Consider the following 24,332-nt stretch of genomic DNA (forward strand, 5'->3'; position numbering starts at 1 on the left):
ACTGACTGCTCTAAAAACTGTGTAAATCCTAGGACAGTTCACTTCTCTGTGTCTGTTTCATTATCTGAAAAATGGGAATATTAACAATTGTCCTACCTCTTAGGGTTGTTGTGAAGATTAAATGAGATAATTCATGGGAAGTAGTGAGAATAGTTCCAGGCACATGGTAACCACTCAACAGAGGTTAAGCTTGTATTCTGTAACTCAATCGAAAAAATACCCTGATATAGAAATGGTTCTAAAACAAATGATATTTTTACTTCCTCAACTTCTAGAAGCAATACCTATTTTTCTTGATCCTGTTTAGCTACCCTCTAGCAACCCATCTAAATTTCTGAATTTTGTTTTCTCTGATCATCATAATAATATATGTCTACTGTAGAAAATTTAGGAATTACAGAAAAGCATGAAGAAGAAATATATCATTTATACTATTTCTATCTAGGATATTTCTTAAAATTTTCTTATTTTTTTAAAGCCTTTTTTGTTGTCAGTAGAGATAATACAGATGTATCAGATCATTTATAAACAAACAAACAAATTGTTGAGTCACTGATCCTCAATTCCATAGGATGTATCAGTTATAATTCCTAAGATTGGCACCTACAGATTATAACACAGATATTTAAAAGAAATAGAAATTTACACACCATATCCAGAGATTAATTATTCCTGTCAAATAATGAAATAATCCCTTAATTCTATTTTAGAGCCACTTGAATCTGAATACAAAGAAAGTACATTTTTTATGTCTCCATAAAAAATGTTAGGGGAAAACCTTTTTCTGTGTAAAAGCATATTAAAGGTAACAGTATATCAGGAGTAACTTCCTATTCATCCCCGAGACTTTGTCAGTAATCTCCCTGCTGTCCTGATCTTGTCGTTTGAGCTTTTTCCACTCAGGATAGCTCGGGAGTGGCCCTGGGGACTTTTCTGTAAATGAGTGAATCATTAGATTTCTCAGCATGTTTGGGGAAATACACTTTTCTTTAAAATCCACTCCAAATACTTTCACAGGCTGGTTAATGTTGTTCCTACTTGTGCAAATCTGTGTTCTGGTTCCGTGGCTTGTTTTATTCATCTGCCTCCATTAATGCTAGTAGGTGTTTTGAAGGTAATATGTTTTGCGCTGAGCAAAGCGCTCCATCTCACTGTCATTCCTTTCTGTGTTACTCACAGATTTATCACGGAGTATAAGATACTTTGCAATCAACGGTGTAATAAAATAGTTAGCCAATCATTTATAGAAAGACTCATTTGTGCGATGAAAAGGGAGAATGAAATGAGACATTCTTTTAAAGTGAAAAGATACTTTTTGCCACATCTGATGTGTCAAGCTCATAGTATATAGTACATTTTACCAGAGGATTAAACTTTAAGGTTTTTGTTTAGATCAAAGGGATTATTTCCTACGTATGGGAGTTACTAGACATAACAATGGTTACCAAAGATTTATGGAACAGCCTCTGACACTGCTTAAATATGGGCCCAAATGGCTGGTGTAAAGGAATGGGGTAATGATCCAACCCCTGAATTTCACTTATAGCTTGAACAGTTTGTTGTATTCCAGCAAAGGGAGTTGTAGAAACTCTTTTTTAAGAGATAAAGTAGAGTTAATCTGTAATTTGGAAAACTCTAGTGCATCTCATTATAGATAACCAAACAATATTAACCTGGTTTCACTTTAACTGGAAAAATTATCAATAAATCTCTTTTAGCCTGAAGAAAGGACATAATTCAACTCCCGAAAGGCTAGGAATTGCTAGAATAGTTTTCTACCTTTTGGGAAAGGAGTAGGTTGAGTTTTCTTGAAGATTGAAGGCTGTGATTTACATGACTACTGAAGGTTCTTGTAGCCATGGGTCTTGAGATTATTTCTTTGTAGCAAGCCTTGGGTAACTTGCCAGCAAGTATTTTTAGTTGTTGGATACTTTATTGTATTCTTTTTACATTTTTCACTGGCTCACCTTTTTGTTTATATGCTGTTGTATCTTGCTGAAGATACAGTCATCAACTTTAATCCTATCTGATACCTATCAGCCTCTAGGTCTGCTATAGAAAGACTCTGCTATTCTGAGGTCAGACTCCTAGCAATCTCAACTCATCTGAAAAATACCTATAAAGCCAAAGAAAGCAAAAAAGATCCTTTGGATTGTAACTTCTATCTCATGCACCTTATTTCATAGGAGAAACAGTCTTCCCTCAAGCCTCACGTAGTCAACTGGATGTAAAATTAAGACATAGATTGTAAAAAGAAGACAAAGAGTAATAAGAAGTAGTTGTAAGATGTCAGCTGGAAATAGGACTTTATATATACATGACTCTATCCAATTATATCACATAAAAACCCTGTTTGTGTTATATTTTAGAAAAATATCAGGATTTTTTTGGTTGTAATTAACAGGAGATATAATTTTAAATGGTTTGAACCACTGGTTCTCAAACTTGGGGACACACTGGAATTACCTGGGGAAGATGAAGACATACTGGAGACTGGATACCATCTCCAGAGATCAAAATTTAACAGGATGCAGACTGGGAATTGAGATGTTTAAAGAATTCCACAGGTAATTCTAATGTGTAGCAATTGAGAACAACTGATTTAAACAACGATCAAATTCACTGGCTTATGTGGCTGAAGAGTCCAGAGTTATGGCTAGCTTTAGACAAGGCTTTACACAGTGGCTCAAAGTCCCTCATTCAGTAGGACCTGGAGTGTGGTTGAAAATTTGTATTTGTAACAAATTCCCAGATGATGCTGATGTTGCTGGTCTAAGAATCAAACTTTGAGAACCACTAGAGATAAGTATATAGAAGTGAATACTTCTTGCCATTTGGGGATTTTTAGGAAACCAGTGCTTATATCAAAATTACATAGTAATAGACATACTCATATAATATTTATATTCAGTGAAAGGCAAAAATCACTGAGTTTATTATTCCAAAGAGGATGTTAAAGAGAAATCTGTAGCTTAAGTGTGACATAATCACAAAGGTATCCTTAAACATGTATTTGATTTGTTTTCTTTCCATATTTTCTATTTAGGTAATTGCTCTAACTTTAGACCTTAGTGATGGGCTCCTGTATTGGTTGGTTCAAGACAGTCAGTGTATTCACCTGTACACAGCTGTTCTTCGGGGTCAGAGGTAAGTAAGATTGAAGGCAATTGGTTGAGAATAAGAGAACAACTTGCTCCTCAGTTATAAATGATAGTGCATGAGAATTCATTTATTCTTCCAATAAACATTTACTAATTTTCCACTGTGTTGCAGGCATTGTGCTTGTAAGGAAAGGTAAGTTTTTAAATAACTAATTACTGTAGGATATGGTGAATGCTGTGATAGGATGTAAAGAGAGTCCAGTAGAGGCACTGAGGAGAATGCCCCTCAAGAGCCCAGGAAATGGGTGGATGGGTTTTTCTGCTTCTTAATATAGTCTCCAACTATGATTATAGATTTGCCTATAACTCTTTAGTTGACGTATCTGCATGCTTTGTATTTAGTATTGTTATCTATATACTTGATTACATTGTATTTCCTTTTATTACTATAAAATATCCTCATTCATCTATGGTAATATTCTTCATCTTAAAGACCATTTTGTCTGATAGTATTAGGAAAGTCATAGCAGCTTTCTTATGCTTAGTGTTTGCATGGTACAGCTCTTTATATCTCTTTACTTTCAGTTTTCGTCTTTACATTTAAAAGGTGTCTCTTGTAAATAGCATATAAAATTTTGCTTTTTTATGCAGTCTGACAATTTCTGCCTTTTAAGTGGGGTGTTTGATTCATTTACATTTAATATAATTATTGATATGTTGGGATTTAAGTCTACCATCTTGGTGTTTGACTTCCATTTGTCTCATCAGCTGTTCATTCCTCTGTTCTACTTCTCTGCATTTTTGAGGGTAAATAAAATACTTTTTTAGTATTCCATTTTATCTCCTCTCATAACATTTTAATTATGTGTATTTATAATTTTCTTTAGGTTGCTTTAGAGAGTAAAATATGCATTTTTAACATTAAATATCTTCAACTTACCACAGTCATATTCAAAATATTCTTATTTCATAAATGATTTTAAAACTTTATGGTGATATGTTTCCAATTATTACCCTTCACTCTTTGGGTTCTTGTTGTCATATATTTTACTTTCATCTACACTCTAAAATCCATGTTCACTACTATTTTTAGTTTAAACAGCCAATAGTTTTTAACTTCAAGGAAACAGTTACATATCTCAAATTAAAATACAGGACATAAAATCATTAAAGAACAGCAGTTAAAGGGAGAACTTAGAGGTCATATTATTACATAGATGAGGAAACTGAAACCACAGATGTGTATAAATTTGCCGATTGTCACATGGCAAATTAGAGAGATAGGAAAAGGTTAAAGTAAAACAAAAGGTCCTGCTCTAGGGCAGAGATTTCCAATATTGGGTTCTTGGACCCCCTAGGGAGTTCATGGAGAGCTTCAGGTGGTGTGTGAGTGCTTGGAAATTGAGCATCCATTCATTTCATCAAATTTTCAAAAGAGTCTAATCTTACAAAGACCAAGAATTTGTGCTCTATGAAGACAATGTCAAAATTACTTTTAGATTAAAAAATATATATTTTTTGGTTTATGGAAAAACTCTTAATCATAGAGACTATAAAAAAGGAGTATATGTTTATAAACCTATAATGCATACGAGCATAAACACAGCAAATCTGATTAATCATTTATTTCATATCAGCTATAACATACAGCTCTCGTTCGTTTCCCAACTGTGAACCATAGAAAACTGGTTGTTCCCTTCCCTAGAAATGTAAGATACTGGCGATGTGATTGTCAAAAGAATCTGTCTGTGAGATATAGACGGTGTTCAAAGTGACAGTGTCCTGAAGGATTACGGCTCACTCTCTCTGTCTGTGCATTCCAGAGGACAGGCTAGCTGGCGTTGAGAGCCCAGCTCCTCAAGTGTCCAGAAAAATCAGTACTACTGGATTTACCAGATAGAGGAAGGAAGTTTCTCCTTTAAAAATGCATTTCCTTATCTCAAGGTTAATAATTTTCCTTGTCTGCATGCCCAGTGGAGTGCAGCAGATCTTGACAAGGTTACACAAAGGACAGGCAATTTTGCCCTCCACGTAAGACTTGCCTTTTTATCACACTGGGGGAAAAAAAAGCTGTACATAGAGACAGGGATTCCAAAGCCATCTTACAAGCGGAAATTTTTTCCTTATATATAATCAAGCTTCCTTCTTCTGCATTTTAAGTTCCTCACCTCTAGTCTAGATCAGCACTGCCCAATACAACTAATGTGAGCCATATATATAATTGTAAATTTCCTGTTGCCTCATTTTAAAAAGTAAAAGCATATAGGTAAATTATTAATGAGTTATTTGTATTCCTTTTTCATATTAATTCTTGGATAGCTTGGGTGTATTTTACATGTACTGCACATCTCATTTTGCACACTAAGTTTTCATAGGAAATACTTGATCTGCAGTTAGATTTTATAAAATTTACAATTGAAAAAGTTGATTTACGTACCCAAGTTTTTCCAAAATATTTAAAGTTTTCCAGTAAATCATACATATGATTCATAATATATAAATCAAATATTAGCTTAAAATTTTAACCTAAATTAATTAAGATTAAATAACATAAAAACTCAGCTCCTCAATTGTAGTAGCCACATGTCAAGGGCTCAGTAGTCACCTGTGGCCTAGTGGTTACATTACTGGACAGTGTAGTTCTAGCAAAGAGTAGAGATGAGATTAGCTGTCTGCTGTTGTTCAGCATATTCAGAACTTGACAACTGTAAGCTGCCTTTCAAACTGCTCTTCCCTTTCCTATGTACAGCCATTCCCTTTGGTTTATTAAAGAATGAATCTATTACCGACATATATATATAATCTATAACAACATATCTGTCTTGGAGGTTGAAAAGGGCGCATCTGTCATAAAAGTTCAGGCATATTTAGTCATGTCAGGACTGAGTATATTGCTCCAAAGGAGCCTACACCCTGCTGTTCCCTCTGCCTAAAATGGTCCCCAAACCCAGTTCTCTTGGTTACTTTGTGTTCAGATTGCATGGCTCAGCTTAAACATTGTTCTCTAAGAGTGGCTTTCTCTGACCAGACCCCATTAGGTCTCCTTGTTTAGGAGCCCACTCTACCTTTCCTTTTACAGTGCCATTCAATGGTGTAGTTATTTGCTCATTACCGGCCTATTAGCTAGGCTGTATGTTTTATGAGGGCAGGGATTGTATTTGTCTTATTTACCACTGTATTCCTAGTGGCCAACACAGAACTAGGCACCCAACATTTGCTGAACGAACGAATAAATGAGTAAGCCCTCAGTAGAGTAACCTCAGCTGACCTCTATACACAGCTCATGCTTCATGGAAGGGTTTACCTTCTAATGATTTTTTTTTGTTGAGCTTTGATTTAAATCCAGCTCTACCTGTCTGAGGACTGAAGGGTTTGAGGTACTCATCTCCTGTAAGTGAGGAAGTTGTGCTGAAATTGCGATGAACACCAGATGGCAAGAGTTTTCCGACCAGCCCAGGAGATATTTACAGGAGAGGAGTCTTCAGCTGGAAATGAGGGGCAATCCAAGCCAGTGACAACTAAGGATCTCCAGTCTCACCCTGCAGGGAAATCTCTGCCCTGGGGACTGTTTTGGGAATGCTGAACAAACGACCTGTGAGCAAGGCTAACATGAACACATTCACAGCATCTAGGCTACAGCAGCTCTGTGTGTGGTCCAGAAGGGCCAGCCTTCTCAGGCCAAGTGCATCCTGCTTGGTGAGCTTCTTTCCATATGGAATTAGGTTTTATATACCTCACCAAGGTTACTGGAAAGTTCTAATGAGAAGTGGAAACGACAAAGTGTAAAATTAGACAAGTGGGTGAAAGGCCAAAAGGCAAACCAGGTGCTGGCTTCACGTCTGAGTAGGTATGAATAAAGACTATTTTATGAGAAAAAGGACTATGGGAATAGTACTAGTGAATATACGTTTTCTTTATAAGTCTGACACCTCTCAGGTCCTTGGAAGTAGTTTCAGTTTTCTCAAGGAAGTATTATGAAACTCTCAAAACAAAACTTTTATTTATTTTGGTTTTAAGTGCCATACTTTTCTAAAGAAGGGAATGTCAACACTTTAAAAAAATTTAGAGAAATCATTTAAAAAAAGTGAAATAACTGCTCCAAAAGGCTGAGAACATTGAGATAGTTATTGTGAGAACCAGACAACTGGTGTAATTTTAGAAACAACCAAGCAGATTTTTAAAATAAAATTCCTTGTCATTGAGAAAAAGACTTTAAAAGCAGTTTAAAACAATAGTCTGTTTCCTTGAATTCCCTGGTCTGAAACGGAGCATTTGGACTAAGCTGTGGAAGTTGATAAGTATCGTTGAAGCAACAGACAGTTGTGAATAGTATAAAGTGAAGGACTAAACAACCTAGAATAAAGAATGGTGAGTAAATAAGATGACTAACCAAGAATAGGAGGAAGGCATGATGCAATGAGGAGAAACAAATCAATGGGTTGTGCCTTTGATGTAGGGTAAAAAATTTTTTTTGATAAAAATCACAAGGATTTATTAAAATCTGTGTAACACTCTTGCTATTGCAATATCACATTCATAAGAAAAACCCTAGGAAATTTGCTTTCGGTATACTTCATATAAAATGTAAAAATCAACTTAATATGGAATGAAGAAGAATGACAATTATTGTTGCAAAGTATTTTCTCTTTGTTTTCAAACACACACACTCACAAACACACATTCTCTCCAGTACTTGAATGCACCAGCCCTTACCCCACTCCAGATAGAAATACTAATTGACGTCCTGTTTCAGCACTGCTGGGGACACCACCATCACAGAGTTCGCAGCCTGGAGTACTTCTGACATTTCCCAGAACACACTGATGTACTACAGTGGTCGGCTCTTCTGGATCAATGGCTTTAGGATTATTACAGCTCAGGAAATAGATCAGAGAACTAGTGTCTCTGTTTTGGAACCAGCCAAATTTAATCAGTTCACAATTATTCAGACATCCCTCAAGCCTCTGCCAGGTACGATATTTTATTCCTTCATAACCTCTCTTCTCCATACTTTCTGTTACATAAATAAGGTTGGGGTTTTTTTTTCTTTAGAATTATGTTTTAAGAGGAAAAAAGGCTTTAGTAGTTTCTGTTAATTTGCTTGCAGTCATTTGACTCTTAACCCAAATTTACAGCCTGAAACAGTCAGAAAAAGATGATTTTCAGGATATGTTAAAGGAAAGAAAAATTTTGTTTTGGTTCTAATTATTAGTAATTTCTATTAATCTTCCATGTATCTGTGATAATTGATAATCCTAAATTCTTTCTTTCTCTATTGTTTCTTTCATCCCATAGGGAACTTTTCCTTTACCCCTAAGGTTATCCCAGATGCCATTCCAGAGTCTTCATTTATGATTGAAGGAAATGCTTCGAGTTTTCAAATCCTCTGGAATGCTTCCCCAGCAGTGGATTGGGGTGTAATTTTCTACAGTGTGGAATTTAGTGCTCATTCTAAGGTATGGCATTGGTTCTAGTAACTTCCATTTTTCAAACAGAGTGTACCATCTGTGTCAGCCCTGCCCACACTGATTTGCCACTTTCTTTACTTAGCCAAGCTCATCTCCCTCCCTGTTCCTGTAGCATTGGATTATTAAGATTATTCCTGAGAACTCCTTTTTATAGCCAGTCTCTGATTGCTTTGTGGTTAGTGTTAACCATTGGTGTGTTAGATACACTGGTCCTCGTGGAACAACATGGAATTTACCAACATTAGTGTTTCCAAAATTGCAAGGTTTAACTTTACATGTGAACCAAAGTTTGAAGATTTTAGTTAATTAGGAATAAAAGATGTTATGATTCTCTCCCTAAGAAAATAATGTTTTGTGCTTATATTTTAGTTCCTGGCTAGTGAACAACGTTCTTTACCTGTATTTACTGTGGAAGGGCTGGTGCCCTATGCCTTATTTAATCTTTCTGTCACTCCTTATACCTACTGGGGAAAGGGCCCCAAAACATCTCTATCACTCCGAGCACCTGAAACAGGTACAGGGGTTAAAATCTCTTTAAAAAAAAGACAGAATCTCACCTTCATGATCTAGAATGGATAGTTAATAATTTTTAAAAGTAACTTTCAGTTTTGCAGATGTGTTTAGATTCAATACTCTTTAATGACTTTTTGGAGATTAGAATAGCACCATTAAAATAAATCTGCATAATTTATTCCTAACGAATATCTCAAAGATTTCTTAAAGACTGTTTCACTTGACTGTAATGATATATAGTATGTATATAATGCAGAAACATGGTTCAGGTAATTTGTGAGATGCTTCATAAAGACAAAGGGGATTTAAGAACAGTAAAATTTCCTGGAAGGCAGGTTTACCAGGAGGTGTTCTCACAAATGGTAACTCAGAATCTTCTGTAGGTGAATATCGATGTCTAAATTTTTTTTTAAATGTATTTATTTATTTTTGGCTGCGTTAGGTCTTCGTTGCTGCGCGCAGGCTTTCTCTAGCTGCTGCGAGCGGGGGCTACTCTTCGTTGGGGTGAGGGGGCTTCTCACTGCGGAGGCTTCTCTTGTTGCAGAGCACGGGCTCTAGGCACGTGGGCTTCAGTAGTTGTGTCGCAGGGGCTTAGTTGCTCCGCAGCATGTGGGATCTTCCCGGACCAGGGCTCGAATCCACGTCCCCTGCATTGGCAGGCAAATTCTTAACCACTGCGCCACCAGGGAAGTCCCTCTAAATTTTTTTCTTTGGAATATATTTTTAAAAAGGAAATTGGCCACACCTTTACGTGTGTATATCACTTTAAAGTGTACAAAGCACATTTATATATATCACTCCTTTATTAAACATTTATTACATCCCTATCATGTGTCAGAAACATCATTGTATCATTTCAGTGACCCTCAACATCATTGTATCATCTCTGTGGTAGGTAGGACAGATGTTATTATCTTGGTTATGCTAAGAGAAAATGGAAGCCTAGGAGTTGCCCAATGTAAATTAGCTAGTGAGTGGCAGGGCTGGGGCTTAATCTGGACTTTTCACTCTAGTTTCTTCAAATCTCCATTCAGCCATTTTTGCAGACACTGGCGAGTGATCTTATCATGTTGATTTAATTTATATAAACTTCCTAGCACGGGACCTGGCAGGCAGTAAGAGCTCAATAAACAGATATACGTTCACTGTTGCAATTTTTTTTTAAACTGTTAAGATTTTATCAACAATATTTATCCATGAGTCTCATAACAGGAACATAGTGGAGCCTGGGCAGGTTGTGGAGCAGTTAGCATTTGGATCCAGGTATGCTCTCTTTGAGATTGTCTTGGGATGGCAGCTTTGGTTGGCTTCTTCTGTGGAAATGGACTTGACTATCAGGGGATGCACTGGGGGCTAGGGGCCATCAACACTCTGAAATAAGGAAAAAGGATAAGATTTGGCCCTTGCCTTCGGGGAGTTTACAATATAGTTGGAAATTATTCAAATTGACAAATATTTATTAAGCACTTACTGTGTGCCAGTCCTTTACTAGATTTGGGGGGATTTAATAAGGAATAAGAAAAGGTGCTTTCTCTCTGACGGAGCTCATAAGACAGTAGAGAGAAACGCAGACGCTGCTAATGATAAAAGAAATAAAGACAGTGACAACTGAGTAGCAGTGGCATAGAGTGAATAAGCAGGCTATGAAACCTTCACCTCTATCAGGCTGCCTCTCAGCATTCTTATGAGAGGGCCATACATGCAGGCTTGTATGGCTGGGGAAGGCCTTTGGGGAGTGGAAACTTTAGCTGGGCTCTAAGGCATGAAGCAAGAAGAGGTTTATCCCGTGTAAATACAATGCAAGAAGGTCTGGGGATTGGATAACGATGTGAGTGTTGAACATTACGGAGCAATGTGATTGGAGCGGCAGAGTGGGAGGGGACCTATGGAGGAATCCTAAGAAAGAAGAGGGATGTCTTGGATGGAATGACTTGGAAATCAGGCAGAGGAATTTCTCTGGATTGACAGAGAGAGAGAGAGAGAGAGAGAGAGAGAGAGAGAGAGAGAGAGAAATTAATTAAAGGCTTGGGAGAGGCTAAATTTCTTGATGTGGCTCCAGAATAGATGGCAACAACTAAGCCATACTCTCAGAGAGGGTTCACGGTGAGAGGGCCTAGATCCTGGATATGCTGTATTTTACACCCGGAACTGGCTGAAGGCTGGATATAGTGTCTTCCTTCCTGGTGACTGCCATTTCCGCCTCCAGAGTGAGAGTAAATACTGTATTTTATAAGGTGAACTAGCCAGCTTCCATGTACACAGACCACAGATGAGAAAGGTGTGCCTCAGTGGTAGTAAGTAGGATTTGGGTTGGAGAAAAGGAAGATTTGCAGAAATATCAGGATAGGTTCCTGAAGAAATCTATGGAATATTCTCTCCTGAAGATCTTTAAGAAGAAGACAGATATACCTTAACTGTCAGGAATGAGAAATATCTATTACTCAGTTGCTCTGCACCCTCATCATGAGTGGCAGAAGTTGACCTTGTATTGTTTTCTGCCCTGTGTCTCTGCTTTTCAGTTCCATCAGCACCAGAGAATCCCAGAATATTTATATTACCAAGTGAAAAATACCACAATAAGAATGAAGTTGTGGTGGAATTTAGGTGGAATAAGCCTAAGCACGAAAATGGTGTGTTAACAAGATTCGAAATTTTCTATCAAATATCCAACCAAAGCGACACAAACAAAACATTCAAAGACTGGATTGCTGTCAATGTCACTTCCTCAGTGATGTCTTTTCAACTTGAGGGTATGAGTCTTGGGTACAGTGTTGCCTTCCAGGTATGAGAGTGAAAACAGGGATACAGGGGTCTGAATAGTGTAGACAAAAGGTGGATTAAAGGACCAGGTTAAGAATTCTGCCGCTCTGTCAATAATTTCATGTACGCTGTGATCACAGAGGTCAAGTGGACAGCAAAGGTACAGAAGGGAGAGGGGACAGCTAGGGTACAGGACATCTTGACAATTTTCTTGCTTCCAGATTCAGAACAAACATTATTTTTTGGCTCCACCACTATAGGCCGTGTACCACACTAGGTGCTTTTATACTCATTATCTCATTTGATCCTCACACTGTGAAGCAAAAGCCATGTCCCTGGGTGTATCAGTGAGGTACCAAAGCTGCGTGGTTGGGAAGTGGTGTGCTACAGTCTAGCTTCTAGAGTCCTTTCCACTATATTACATCAACTGCTGGAAGTCATCTGGACGCCCCCAATTGCAGCTACTAAAGGAAATAAAAGCTGAGGGTCTGGGTAGTTGACATCTCACATTTATCACCTGGCTGCGGAAAGAGGAGAAAGTTGGAGAGAGTAGGACTCAAAAGGAAAAACGACTGCCACCTATTTTGGCATTTTAAATATAATATGACCTAGCTTTCCCCTTATGGTAGATAGCCTGATGATTTTCACATCGTCATTATATACCAGGTTGGTGACAAGGTTGTACATATTTAGAGTTATTTTCCATTTCATTTTGGGGAACAGAATGTTTTGGGGAGTGTTTTAGAGATTTGTGGTTTCCAGAGGATCTATTTTCTTTTTGTAAAATTCTAATTCTGTAATTATTTTGATAATATATTAGGTCTACATATACTAATCAAAACAGTTGTACATAAAAGGTAAAGATAACACACATTCCTATTTGTTAAGAATTACGTGTGTTCCAGTTAAATAAATAGTCTGGTTAAGTGTATTTGCCTATATGTTTATATTGGTTCAAATCTCAGTCACCACAGAGCTTTGCAAAGTGATCTGCATGTATAGGCGTTGAGTTTTACTTAACACGGTCCAGTGCAAAAGTGAAGACCGATTGATATATGTATGCACCATGATAAACACACACACATGCACGCACACCATACACAGATAGTAATAAACAGAATATAGTAAAAGATGTAATTCTAGAAGTATAATAAAAATAATCCAATGTTTCGTTGATTGAGAGGGCACTTGAGCTTCTATCTTTCAAGGCCACCGTTATGGATGGCAATTTTCTTTTAGGCTATAGAACGCAGGCAAGTTTTGGAAGTGGAAATAATTATTATATAATAAGAGACATGTAACAAAAATTGTTTAAAAAAACTTTGCTGTCAGAACGCAGCTTGGCACAGTGGGAAGGAAAGCATACAGACCTCAGAAGACTTAGTTTTATGCCAGTTTCTACATGTGTCATTGCGGATAGGTTGCCTCCCCTAATTATGATCTCTGTCCAGTTTCTACTCTTAGTAGTTGTGAGGATCAAAAGAGATAATATACGTAAAAGTGGTTTGAAATGCACAACTCATTTTCAAATATAAGGGTTAATTACTATTTTCTTTTTATAAATCTTCTTTTAAAAAAGTACAGTAAATTTAGTTATTTGAAGCTTCTTGTTGATTTCATGATAAAGTGGAAGTTTACCATAATCTGTATGGTTTTGTTTCTGTTAAATGTTCCATGTAATTTAATTTTGGAAATAGTTAAAGACATTTTATAGAAATTCAGATCTTTTTGCAATAGAGGTTTGTGCCATTACTTTGTACTTTTCTGGACAAAACAATCCTACCAAAAATTGTTTGGGACAATATTTTTCCTCTTAGTAATTTTTTGCTATATACTTAGATGTGAATAACTGAACCTATTCATGATATATCTCATAATTGTGAAATGAAACATTCAATAATTTATCAGTCTCAGAACTTAACTGTTGTCACTGAGGACACTTTTGAATGCACATTTTTGTACCCTTTTCTTTCTTTAGGTTCGAGTCTTCACATCCAAAGGACCTGGACCATTTTCTGACATAGTAAAGTCCAAAACATCAGGTATTTATTATCTAAAACCTGTGCAAATAACAACTAGTGATTTAAAAACATTTTTGACCCTTAGTATTCTCAGGGATACCCAAGTGCTATCTCTGAGCTGAAATTAAAGTCAAATAAAATAATCAATTTTCATCATCACCAAACACGCTTAAATAAACCTAGGCTTAGAGCACCCAGGCAGAATCCATTGAGACGGGTGTAGTAAATGAGTCCAAAGGAGACTCACGGATTTCAGAATGGCCTGATGTTGAATCAAGGGATTTTGCTAAAGTTCTTTTTCTCATACATATTAACTACTTGTTTTTTGTTTTTAGAGATCAATGCATTTCCATACCTCATAACTTTTTTTGACAACAAGATAGTTTTGTTAGATATGGATCGAAATCAAGTTGTATGGACACTTTTGGCAGAAGGCGACGTTGGTGCCATGGGCTACACAGCTGATGACGCAGTGGCGTACTATGCTCAGGGAGACTCACTCCTCCTCCTCAACATGCACAATCAGTCCAGCTCTGAGGTATTTCGCTATGTAATTCTTCTGAAAGGAAGTGGAGTATTTGCATATCACACAACGCTGTGATGAAAATGACGAGCCAGTGGTTGAGCCATTAAGATTAGAATGGTTGAAAAGGACAGATGTTGTATATTTAGTCACAAATGAATTCAGGTTATGTTTTGTGCAGATGTGATTCAGGCTTAATTTAGCAAACAGTTCTTGGGCTTAAGGCACTGTGTTACCTGAGATAGAGGGAAAACAGAACGTCACAGTCCTTGAACAAATCCAGTCTAGTATTAGTCTAACAAGGGTAAGACAGTATGGCATGGTGATTAAGAGGGTGAGCCTTAAAACCTGACAACCTAGAATTTAATTCTGACTTTACTACATGCTAGAACTGTGACCATCAGCAACTTATTTAACCACTATGGTTGCATAGTCCCTCATTTTAGGGTGAAGATTAATGAGCTAATCCATGTAAGGCATTTAGCGCAATGCCTGGAATGTGGTAGGTATTCACTGACTGTTAGCTAGTGGAGAAGACAGGCAGAAGACTGTAAGTGCTATGCTGAGGGCAGGACGCAGTGGAATCACAGAGAAAGGATGCTTCATCCAGGCTGGAGTGGTGGTGGTGGTGGTAGAGTGGAAAGACATCTTGGGTACAAATAAGATGAACCAGGTGAATGTGGGGAAAAGCTGAGGGAGCAGCAAAGTCCGGGAAACCAGAGAGCCATAGCCTGTTCGGGGAGCTGTAACTAGGAGCTTGGAATGGAGGTGGGGGTCAGGGCAGAGTAAGAGGCAGGTGGTAAAGCTGAAGAGGAGGGCAAGAGCCTAAATATAAGGGACCTTCTTTACGGTGCCAAGGAGATGAGTGTCAATTTTGAAGCCAACATCAAGCCATTCAAGAAATTTAGTGGGTCATTAACATGATCAAGTAGTGTTTTAGGAAGACCCCTCTGTTAGCAAAGAAGAGAAGGTTTGTTTTAGGAAGACCTCTCTGTTAGCAAAGAAGAGAAGGTTAAGTCTGAGGCAATCGGGAACTATCACAGGAATCCAGACAGGAAATGTTAGGCAGGAAGTGAGAGACACTGAGGTAAGAGAGGAGAGGACAAACTCAGGAGATATTTAAAATGGGACTAATTGGCTATGGGTAGTAATGGGAGGAAGAAGTCAAGGGGCAACCACAGTTGTCGAGACTGCTCTTCAGGTGAGTGTTGGAAATCCATAAAAATATAAAATGCAGGAGAAAAGGAGGTTTGGGGGGTGGGGTGATGAATTTTGTTTTCTGAGATCATTCATTTGGAGATGTTCGGGAGGCAGTTTGATATTTGAAGCAGTAACTCAATGAGAGATCTTGCCTGAAGATGTGAATTTGTAGCTCCGGTCTATGGATTACAGTTGAAGCCATGGTAGTTGAAATTAACCAGGGAAAATATACAATGTGAGAAGAGGACCAGTGTTACAGTGGCACACAGTCCAGAGTTACCGAGATTTTGGATTACAGAAGAGAAGTGCAGTAAATAAGAAATCGAGTGACTACAAAAAAAGTCCTCAGAGTTGAAGAAAATGAGCATTATCTTCTTGGCTGTGTTTTCTACCTGTTGTTAAGATTTTCCGAGATGCACTGGTTTTTGATATCACAATTATTACAATTGACTGGATTTCAAGGCACCTCTACTTTGTACTGAAAGAATCACAAAATGGAATGCAAATATTTGATGTAGATCTTGAAAACAAGGTGAAATATCCCAGGAAGCTGAAAATTTGCAACAGAAATTCAACAATAATCTCTTTTTCTGTATATCCTTTCTTAAGGTATGTGAAGCGTGAGTGTCTGTTTCTATTGTGATGAAATAGACATAGACATATTTAATGTAGTATCTTTGGTTTAATATTAGAGTCAATGTTGGGACAGTAAGATACTTAATGTTCTTGATGTTAACTTATAGTAATTCTACATATAAATGATGAGCCTACAACCACCAATATATAAAATTAATCCATACTGACAATTCCACTAACCTAAAGTTAGGTTAATTACCAGCGGGAAACCAAAGGATATTTTTATACCAGTGAATTTAATAATATCCCCAGTTGGTAAGGACAAGAAGGGGACTGAGACGGCAGCAGGAAATGAGCAGGAGATAGATAGGAAGCATGTTTTCCATAGTAAATGCTATTCTGGGCTCATCCATCTTTAATTAATGTCCTTATGAGATTAATTTTAAGGCCTCCATTCAGCAACTGAATAGCAGTTTCTCCGGCTGAAGAGTTATATTTTGTTTGTGCCATAAGCATGGTTATCGTCTATCTTGAAACTAGATTGGTAACTAGTATTAAGAAACAGAAACAAACTTGAGAGGAAGGGAATGGAGATGGTGTTGATGAAAAGTATGCAAATATGTTTCATATTTAGAGCCAGTAATGAGCCATTTAATACAATGCCTAAGGTCATTATAGTCCAAGGCTTTCGTTGCAAACACATTTATTGAGAAATCATTGGAAAATGCTACAAATTAGACTTCTTGTGATTTCTTCCATCAGAAGGTTATTGAACACTGGGACATGTTCTTTTTAAAGGTGGCATCTGTCCCCACAATCATTAGAAATGATTGATCTTCATTAGAAACTGATATTTGCAATGATATGTTTTACTCATTAAGTTGGAGTGTCCTTTTGTTCCTATAGTCGCCTGTATTGGACAGAAGTTTCTGATTTTGGATCTCAGATGTTCTACTACAGTATTATCAACCAGACCTTGCACCGAATTCTGCAACCCCCAGCCATAAACCATCCAAATGGAAGAAGCCAATGTTCTTGCAATGTGACTGAATTCGAGTTAAGTGGAGCAATGACTATTGATACGTCTGACCTAAAGAAACCACGGATATACTTTGTCAAAGGGCAAGAGATCTGGGCAATGGATCTGGAAGGATGTCAGTGTTGGCAAGTTATCATCATGCCTGCTCTGCTTGGTAAGACACTCGTGTGTGTAGTAGATCTTCACTAATAATGGCAGCCCCTCCTGTCCCATTAAAAAGGAGTTACATTCAACCTATACTCAAAGGAATATGTGTGTGTGTGTGTATATATATATAGTATTTGCTCCAGACCGTGCCAAATGTTTTTGTAGAATTCAAGTTGTTTTCAGGCAAATTGTACATAGGCATTCACATAATTTTCTGGATCTGTGGGGGCTTTTTTTGTTGTTATTTTATAATTAACAGTAGAACTACAACTTACTGAGCTCAACTATGTGTTCTAAGCAGGCTATTAAATGTATTATCTCATTTGATCTTCAAAACACCTCAGTGAAGTAGATACTAGTATCCACATTTTACAGATGAGGAAATTGAGGCTGAGAAAGGTAATTTGTCCAAAGGGCCATAGTTAATAGAGGAGCTGGTATCTGAAACTGAGCCTAACTATGGCATCCCTGATCTTCCCACCAGTACTCCACCCCCATGCTGATGATTTCATTGCCTCCATGTTCAGCATGACTTGGTCAATACTTGACAGGTCTATCTGTTGAAATTCACAATCTTGTGGAGGAAATATTTGAAAGTCTAAAGTCACTTGGAACTCTTCTAATTAGGAGTAATTGCAAAAGAAAAAAAACGCTCTAAATACCCCCATATATTCTTAAGGGTCTAATCCTCACTATCCAATCACTAATCACGTGTGGTGATCTAAGTTTAAATTAATTAAAATTAAATAAAATTCAAAATTTAATTCCTCAGCCACACTAGTCACATTTTAAATGATCACAACCCACAGCGGCTAATGGTCACTGTATTCGGCGGCACAGATGTAAAATATTTCCATCATCAAAAGTGCTACTGGGGGGCCTTCCCTGGTGGCGCAGTGGTTAAGAATCCACCTGCCAGTGGAGGGGACACGGGTTCGATCCCTGGTCTGGGAAGATCTCACATGCCATGGAGCAACAAAGCTTGTGTGCCACAACTACTGAGCCCACATGCCTAGAGCCCGTGCTCCGCAACAAGAGAAGCCACCACAGTGAGAAGTCTGAGCACTGCAGCAAGGAGTGGCCCCCTACGCTCACTGCAGCTAGAGAAAGCCCATGTGCAGCAACGAAGACCCAATGCAGCCAAAAACAAACAAATAAATAAATTTATTTTTAAAAAAGTGATATTGGGTATTGCTGGTTTATACAGTAAAGTTTTGAAATTGCAAATGTGTGTGTGTCTGTGTGTTGTAACTTTATGTATGGTTTTGTTGACATACCAGCCAGAGCTTTTTTTTTTTAATTAATTAATTAATTAATTTTTGGTTGCGTTGGGTCTTCCTCGCTGCGTGCGGGCTTCCTCTAGTTGCGGCGAGTGTGGGGGGGGGTCACTCTTCCTTGTGGTGCACAGGCTTCTCATTGCTGTTCTCTCGTTGTGGAGCACAGGCTCTAGGCACGTGGGCTTCAGTAGTTGTGGCACGTGGGTTCAGTAGTTGTGATGCATGGGCTTAGTTGCTCTGTGGCATGTGGGATCTTCCTGGACCAGGGCTCGAACCCATGTCCCCTGCATTGGCAGGTGGATTCTTAACCGCTGAGCCAATGGGGAAGCCCCCAGAGCCTTTTAGAAGCAATTCCAATGTACTTTCAATGGGCTTAAGAGTGGAGATAATGTTCTGAACTTCTCTTATTAGGAGAATAACTTGATTCTGTTGAATGTGTGACAAAGACTCTTTCCTTGATCAAACTTTAATTGCTCTTTTTTTTTTTTTTTTATTTTGGGCCACGCCGAGTAGCTTGCTGGATCCTAGTTCCCCAACCAGGGATTAAATCCGTGCCTCCTGCAGTGGAAGCACCGAGTCCAGAGTCCTAACTATTGGACCACCAGGGAATTCCCGGATCAAACTTTAGTTACGCTCCTGTGAGCCCTTTTCTCAACTAGGCCTCAAACTTGGTCTTCCCTGTCCATCCTTGCTGAGTCCAGTTTTAGCAAGAATCTTGCCAAATCAGTTTAGAGAGAATCCCTCGTCTTGGTATCTGATAAAGTTCTTCACCCCCACCCTTGATGTTCTTGGCCAAAAATCCTATGAGGCCAGTTTAGCAAGAATCCCCCTCCCATTGATGTCTCCTCTTAGTAATTTTCTTGACTGCTCTCTCCCTCTGCTTGTTGGATATAACCCCCAGTTGTCTTTGTTGTATTTGGAGTTGTGCACATCTCCCTCCCCTACTGCAATATTGCAGCAGCCTTGATTAAAGTCTTCCTTACCATTTAAACAAGTGTCAGAATAATTTTTCTTTAACATCTGATACACAAGAGTTATCTATTGGGCCATTGTTTTATAGCTATAGAACTAGTCAGTCTTTCATGAAGCCACAATTGAAATCCATAATCCAAAAATTAGAAAATTAAAATGACTTTAGAGATCATTTAGCTGACATAATATTGGAAGAAATCCCCTCTACCAAAACAGCCTTCTTTGAGCACCTGTTTATAAAACAATTTACTGCCTTATAAGGAAGTCTGTTTAATTTTTGCACAATTCTAAACGCTAGATATTTTTCTTATGTTTAGCCGAAGTTTTCTCCCCATTCCTCTCATTCATTGGCCCGAGTTCTGACTTCTAAATTTACAAAGAATAAATCAATCACTTTCCACATGATAGCGACTCAACTATGTGGAAACAGCTGCCATAGCCCATGCTAAGCGCTTCCCTTAGAGGAAAAAATTCAAGTATCTCTAAGTACCCCTTAGGTGGTGTGACTTCTAGATCTTTCTTTGCCCTATTCACCCTCCTGAGGTTTCGCTCTAGCTGCTTAGTTCTCTTAAATGTTGTCCCATAAGGACTCACTGTACTTTCAGTATGTTCTGGTCAGCACAGAGGGCCTGTGCCTTCCTAGGTCTTCTTTTACTGCAGCTAAAAGTGACATCAGGCCTTTGGGCTGCCTGCCATTTGAAGAACCCATAGTCTTTTTCATGTTAACTATTATTAAGCCAGAATTTCTTTCATTCCTTATTTACAGTTTTAATTTTAACCTTGGATTTAGGATGTTATATTTGTTGCTATTAAATTTCAATCCATTTCACGATTCTGTTGTGATATTTTTGAATAAGTCAGAGACTGAATGTACTAGGGACAGTAAGAATCATGTATTATCTGCAAATTTGATAAATATGTTTATTATGCATTCATTCTAAATCATTGATAAATATACTGAGCAAGGCGCTGAGCCCTGTGCCTCAGCTAATACCTCCCTTCAGTTGGTGTTGTTTGGGGTGGAATCACACAGGTAAGCTTTAAATCCTGGCTCTGCCCTTGACGAACTTTGTGGCCTTGAGGGGAATTATTTAACCCCTCGAAGCCTCAGTTTCCACTTATACAAAATGAGACTAATAATCATAGTATTTGCTTTGTTGCCTTGATATGGAGCTAGAATGAGAAAATATCTGTAAAATCCTTAGGCTAATGACATAAAGGTATTATTTTTTCATATTGAAATAATAGAAAGATTCAAAATTTCTCAGTTATGCTATAGAAAAAGGATTTCACATATTGCTTAGAGTAGAAAATGTCAGATATGTATTTTGTTCTTTATGTTCTTTTCTGTTTTTCATCAACAGGAAAAATGCTTGTTAGCTTGACTGTGGATGGACAATTTCTCTATTGGATCTCCACAGCAAAGGACAGCACACAAATTTATCAGGCAAAGAAAAGCAATGGGGCCATCCTGTCCCAGGTGGAGGCCCTAAGTAGTAAGCATATCTTGGTTTACAGTTCAGTTCTGCAGCCTTTTCCAGGTAAGAGAGTCACATACTTAATCAGCTTGTTCTCCCAGTTTAGGGTCAGGAAAATTTCATAATGTTTCCTCCTCCAGGGCTGTCTCTCCAACTCTTCGTTGTGCTCTCAGCATTGCTCCAAACCGTCAGGGTTTGGTGCACGTTGTCATTGCTGTTTGCCCTGGGTCACAATTTATCTCTATCTGTATACATGGCTTGGGCTGTGGCAGGCTACTTTAGACACGGGAAACCCTTGTCCTGTCATTCTCTCTGTCTATCCTCTTTGTCTTCTCAGTCCCATAATTTCCCTTCTTTTTGTCTTTTTTCTCCCCTGATGATATTTTAGACCTCCCAGTGGTGTCAAAAAGCTTTGCATAAAATTTCAGGTCTTTTTCAAGGTAAAATGCCTATGTATTATAGGATTAGATATGTCAACCATTTAACGTGTACATTTGTGCTACCATTTTTGTTAAGTTTCTCTCGTTTGTTTAATGTGTCACTCATGAAGTTTTTTAGTGTTGTGCCCTTCACTCTATTTTCCCCACACACTCTCTGGGTTTTGTATAATGCAATGACTTTTAGGAATGCATGTATCACATTATGGCAGAACTGACTGTATATTTTTTGCTGAGAGTCATAATAAAATAAATGTTTGAAATATAAAAACCAACCAACCAAAAACAAAAACAGCACTACATAGCCTCATGGGTGACATTCAAACCTAAAGTGGTCTCTGAGCTTTTTCACAAGCTCTCTCTGCCATTAAAGTCACAATGTCATTCTAAATTCAGTATAATTCCCTCTTAGAGAGGGAGAGAAATGAGTAAAACAAACCCTCTTTGCTTAAATGTATTCAGTTATAAAATACGTAAGTTATACAATATGAAAACATGGGAGAACTTATAAATAAACTGAGTGCATATTTTGGTGAAATAATTCATTTAAGAGATTTAAAAAATCCATGCAATATCTGTTTGAGTTTGAACACACACACATATCCCTAGAAATAAAAGTCCTAAAGATAACATCAGTTTTCATAATCGGAATTCATTGAAAAATATGATTGATATAATGCTCTCATTACTTTCTTCAAAATAAAAAAGGGTCAACTTATTTTGCTATTCACTGTCTAGGTACGTAATTAAGGGTAGTTTAGCTCCATCTGCTGGAAATTGTAAGCAATTACCAGTTATTTTGCACTCTTCCCCAGGCGTTTAACACGTTCAAAACGTATGAAAAAAACGTGTTTTCCTGTCCTGAATAACATTTCCAACACTCCAATGTACCATACCTTGTCAGTTAAATAAAAAGAAAATATGATATTATCCTTGATGTTAGATAAATCTGCTGTTTCTCTTGTACGTACATGTGTATATATTTAATCTTTTTATTATTATTTTAGATAGAGCATTTCTGTCTCTAGCTTCAGATATTGCAGAGCCAACTATACTTAACACCACTAATACCAGCCTCACAATCAGATTACCACCTGTCCAGACAAACCACATGTGGGATGGCATCACCAGTCCCACTCCCACATACCTGCTTTATTACAAAGAAGTAAATGACAGGAAGAACAGCTCTGAACTGAAAGATAGAATGCTGGTAAGGTTGGAGCCCGTTGTCTTTGTCTTTTCACAAGATGCCTTTTTTTGATATAAAACCCTCAGCCATAGTATTTTCTATATTATGTTCTGAAACACACTGTGATGCTAACTTTTACAGATGACTGAGCTATTTGTAATGAGGTGGATAGACCTAGAGTCTGTCATACAGAGTGAAGTAAGTCAGAAAGAGAAAGACAAATACCGTATGCTAACACATATATATGGAATTTAAGAAAAAAAATGTCATGAAAAACCTAGGGGTAAGACAGGAATAAAGACACAGACCTACTAGAGAATGGACTTGAGGATATGGGGAGGGGGAAGGGTAAGCTGTGACGAGGCGAGAGAGAGGCATGGACATATATATACTACCAAACGTAAGGTAGATAGCTAGTGGGAAGCAGCCGCATAGCACAGGGAGATCAGCTCCGTGCTTTGTGACCGCCTGGAGGGGTGGGATAGGGAGGGTGGGAGGGAGGGAGACGCAAGAGGGAAGAGTTACGGGAACATATGTATACGTATAACTGATTCACTTCGTTATAAAGCAGAAACTAACACACCATTGTAAAGCTATTATACTCCAATAAAGATGTAAAAAAAACAAAAACATACTGTGTTCTATCTAGTCTCTTGTCTACGAGTAAGTTAAGCTTCAAGGAAATATATTAACCCTAATCAGTCGGTAGATTGCCTTATAGTGACTGTTTCCTGAGTGTCCTAAAAGAGCTGGGTTTGTTTCCCTCCCTAATTATCTAATTATCCCCAGAAAGTGATAGAGACTTGTTTTTGTGGCCATTCCAGCAGATTGAGGGGTAAGAAATGAACTGGACAGAAAGAACATTTCTGTATACCTTTCCTCCATAGCATGTAGCTAATATAAAAATTGTACATTATATTTTTGTTTATTTTCTATATGTTGTGAAATGTGTTGTTATGCAGAGACTACGTTTTTATTCATCATTGTATTCCTAGCACCTAGCATACTACTTGGCATTGTATAGGCATTACTAGATATTTCTTGAATGAATGAATGGAGACAATTCATTCCATCATTGGCCTGGGTGTTCCAGTTGTCTTTGAGATGGAATTGTATGTATCCAGTATTTTTCTTTGTGCTTATTTTATAATCAAGTCAAAAGGTGAAATTGACCATCATCTATTGGAGGTTAAGCACTATATACTTTCTTTCTGATTCTTGTAACTTCCTTTATTTTGTCTATTTTTAAAAAATATATTTATTTTTGGGCTTCCCTGGTGGCGCAGTGGTTGAGACTCCGCCTGCGATGCAGGGGACGCGGGTTCGTGCCTCGGTCCAGGAAAATCCCACATGCCGCAGAGCGGCTGGGCCCGTGAGCCATGGCCGCTGAGCCTGCGCGTCCGGAGCCTGTGCTCCGCAACAGGATAGGCCACAGCAGTGAGAGGCCCGCGTACCACACACACACAAAATATATATATATATATATTTATTTATTTATTTTAAAATTTTGTCTATTTTAACCTTTCTTTACACGTTTCTAACAGGAGTCGTTTCAGAGACAGATTGGATCATTTGGCTGACCAAGATTGGGTTTCTGTCATTTCTCTTATTAGAGCTTATCTCTTATTGTC

The 24,332-nt window shown here is 37.9% G+C and overlaps 1 protein-coding gene across 2 annotated transcripts in view; it reads left to right on the forward strand.

Moving 5' to 3' along the window:
* ROS1 (ROS proto-oncogene 1, receptor tyrosine kinase) overlaps nucleotides 1–24,332 on the forward strand; it is a 112,392-nt gene that overhangs the window by 41,901 nt on the left and 46,159 nt on the right. The window contains exons 18-29 of one of the 2 annotated variants that reach the window (XM_033418572.1): nucleotides 3,047–3,147; nucleotides 7,855–8,072; nucleotides 8,397–8,557; nucleotides 8,939–9,083; nucleotides 11,602–11,864; nucleotides 13,821–13,884; nucleotides 14,199–14,401; nucleotides 15,990–16,195; nucleotides 17,069–17,355; nucleotides 17,783–17,785; nucleotides 20,962–21,138; nucleotides 22,520–22,722. In XM_033418572.1, the coding sequence (XP_033274463.1) occupies nucleotides 3,047–3,147; nucleotides 7,855–8,072; nucleotides 8,397–8,557; nucleotides 8,939–9,083; nucleotides 11,602–11,864; nucleotides 13,821–13,884; nucleotides 14,199–14,401; nucleotides 15,990–16,195; nucleotides 17,069–17,355; nucleotides 17,783–17,785; nucleotides 20,962–21,138; nucleotides 22,520–22,722 (2,031 nt within the window). The remainder of the gene's footprint in view (nucleotides 1–3,046; nucleotides 3,148–7,854; nucleotides 8,073–8,396; nucleotides 8,558–8,938; nucleotides 9,084–11,601; nucleotides 11,865–13,820; nucleotides 13,885–14,198; nucleotides 14,402–15,989; nucleotides 16,196–17,068; nucleotides 17,356–17,782; nucleotides 17,786–20,961; nucleotides 21,139–22,519; nucleotides 22,723–24,332) is intronic. The other variant, XM_033418573.1, reaches the window with a different exon arrangement.

This window comes from Orcinus orca, chromosome 12 (assembly GCF_937001465.1).
Source record: "Orcinus orca chromosome 12, mOrcOrc1.1, whole genome shotgun sequence".
Lineage (NCBI taxonomy): Eukaryota > Metazoa > Chordata > Mammalia > Artiodactyla > Delphinidae > Orcinus > Orcinus orca.